Genomic DNA, 2393 nt, shown 5'->3' with positions numbered 1-2393 from the left:
GGAGGGAGGGCAACTAGGGTGGGAGTAGGCAGGCTCAGGACCTGTGGGAGGGGGTGCTGCCCCCTTCTAAGGAACCCCAATTTAGGCTAGAGCTGGGGGTCCAGGGCCCCCCAAGGAGGCAAGCAGATGGGGTCAGTGCCCAGCAACCGTTGTAGGGGTGGGCCTGCGGGTGTTATCAGGGCAGCCCAGCCCTTATCGGCCCTTGCTAGTGCAGGCAGGGCCCCCTTATCTGCCTGGAGCTGGGCTGGGGGCAAAGCCTAGTGCCCCGCTCCCAACCTGCCCCCTCCCCCAGGACACAGCTGTCACGAAGGGAAGGGGGCCTGGGGACCATGGCCATCCCGCTGCTGTCGGACTTGACCCGCACCATCGCCTGTGACTATGGTGTCTTCAAGGAGGATGAGGGTATCGCTTACAGGTAGTAACCTCTGACCCCTGGGGGGCAGACTCAGCTGCACCCCTCCCCAGCACCAACTGACCCATCTTCAAGGGAGTGCAACCCCCACCCCCCTCCCTCCTTCCCTCCCAGGAGCCTTGCATGCATGCCAGCCCCTTGCACTGCCCCCAGTGGTTGTACATGCATATGAGCCCCTTTAAGCTTCTTGCGCATGTGCTAGCCCCTTGCATGTCCCCTCCAGCTGCTTTACATGCACGTGAGCCCAAATACACCCCTACCTTTGGCTGCCTCATGTGCGAGTCCCTTGCACACACATGAGCCCATGCACGCCCCCCCTTGTCCCCAGTTGTTTTGCGCATGGCTGACACACCTCTCCCCCCCACAGCTACCTCACACACGTGAGTCCTTTGCTCACCACTTCCATGTCTGTTATGTACACATGAGCTACTCGCACACCAGTCAGCTCCTTGTACTACCCTTTAGCCACCTTGCACATACATGCCCCTTACCCCATAGCCCCAGCTGCCTCGCACACAGGTGAACTCTCATGTCCCTGTGAGCAAGGCAGGGGCACAACAGGTGCTTGGGGGATGGGGTCTTGGCTAGAGATGTTACTGGCCCTGAGGCTCCTCCCCCTCCCCCCCAGGGGCCTGTTCATCATCGATGCAGAGGGGCGGCTGCGGCAAGTGACCATCAATGACCTGCCAGTGGGGCGCTCAGTGGATGAGACCATGCGCCTGGTGCAGGCCTTCCAGCATGCTGACCAGCATGGTGAAGGTGAGCTTTCCCCCATGCACACCCCCCTTGAGGGTGGGGACAGGACACAGAGCTACTGGTTCTCATCCCTGTCCATCCCCCTGCCCCACACCAAGACCTGGGGAGAGGGTGAGGTCAGCTGGGGAGGGATATCTGGGGTTACATTCCTAACTGCCTTAGTTTCCCTGCCTGGCCATGGGCCTAGCCCTTAGCATTCTTCCCCACAGTTCCTGTACCTCAGTTTCCTCACCACACCGAGCTCAGCTGTTACAGGAACATGGAGGGGAAGGGCAAGGAATGGAGCCCAGGGTGTGGCGGGGAAACTGAGGCATAGGAAGATATGGAGGGTGCTTCAGTTTTACCACGCAGCCATGGGCCCAGCCTTGCCCCCTATCGTCTGCCCCCCCCTCCCCACACACACACACTTCCCCTGGGCCATGGGCATAACCCTTACCTCTTCCCCACATTCTACTGGAAAGTTTGGACCCACAGCCCCATATGAAAACAGGCACAGAAGGAGTTGGGGGGGGTTCTCCATCTGGCTGTGAAACCAGCCCTTCCCTCCCCTTCTCCCAATTCTGTTAGGGCTGGGCCCACAGCCAGGTGGGGAAATGGAGGCACACCCCTATCTTCCTGTGCCTCAGTTTCCCTATCTAAGACCTGAGGGGAGCATTCAGGATTTGGGGGGGGGGGAATCCTGGTTCCTTCCTGGGTCTTTTTAACACCCCCCTGCCCCACAGTGTGCCCTGCAGACTGGCAGCCAGGTGGTGACACCATCAAGCCCACAGTGAAGGAGAGCAAGGAGTACTTTGCCAAGCAGCCCTGAGTCAGCTGGCCAAGGGGATGGGCCTGAACCTGGCCATGCCTCTTTCTCCCTGGGGGGGAGCTTCTTGAGGGGGCAGGGCTTGAAGCTGCCCCCCCCCCCACCTGCACAGTTGGAAGCTAATGATGAGAATAAAGTGAGTGTTTCATGGCAAAACCCTTCTGGGCTGTGACTGTTTGGCTGGGGAGTCAGGGGGCACAGTTTGCATGTAGTGGAAAGGATGGGGTGTCCACTAGGTGGCACTGTGAGCTTGGTGTTGGTATCTGGTGGCTGGCTCTGGGGAGGGATGGCCTCGTGGAACAAGGCTTAGCTGGGGGGGGTTACTATGGAGATATGACTATCCCCCCAGCTTGCTGCTGGTTGTGGGGGGAAGGGGGCTGGGAGCCCAGGGCTAAGCCAGCAGGGGGTGCTGTCTGTTCT

At 60.0% G+C, this 2393-nt stretch overlaps 1 protein-coding gene across 1 annotated transcript in view; it reads left to right on the top strand.

The window, feature by feature from the left end:
- The window catches only part of PRDX2 (peroxiredoxin 2), a 4470-nt gene extending 2341 nt beyond the window's left edge, over positions 1-2129 (top strand). The window contains exons 4-6 of the mRNA XM_006023419.2: positions 293-415; positions 1041-1171; positions 1891-2129. Coding sequence (XP_006023481.2) covers positions 293-415; positions 1041-1171; positions 1891-1976 — 340 coding nt within the window. The 3' untranslated portion in view covers positions 1977-2129. The remainder of the gene's footprint in view (positions 1-292; positions 416-1040; positions 1172-1890) is intronic.
- The last annotated feature ends 264 nt before the right edge of the window (positions 2130-2393 follow it).

The sequence above is a fragment of the Alligator sinensis genome, unplaced genomic scaffold (genome assembly GCF_000455745.1).
Source record: "Alligator sinensis unplaced genomic scaffold, ASM45574v1 scaffold707_1, whole genome shotgun sequence".
Classification (NCBI taxonomy): domain Eukaryota; kingdom Metazoa; phylum Chordata; order Crocodylia; family Alligatoridae; genus Alligator; species Alligator sinensis.
The sequence above is the reverse complement of the archived record's forward strand: the minus strand, read 5'-3'. Positions and strand labels throughout refer to the sequence as shown.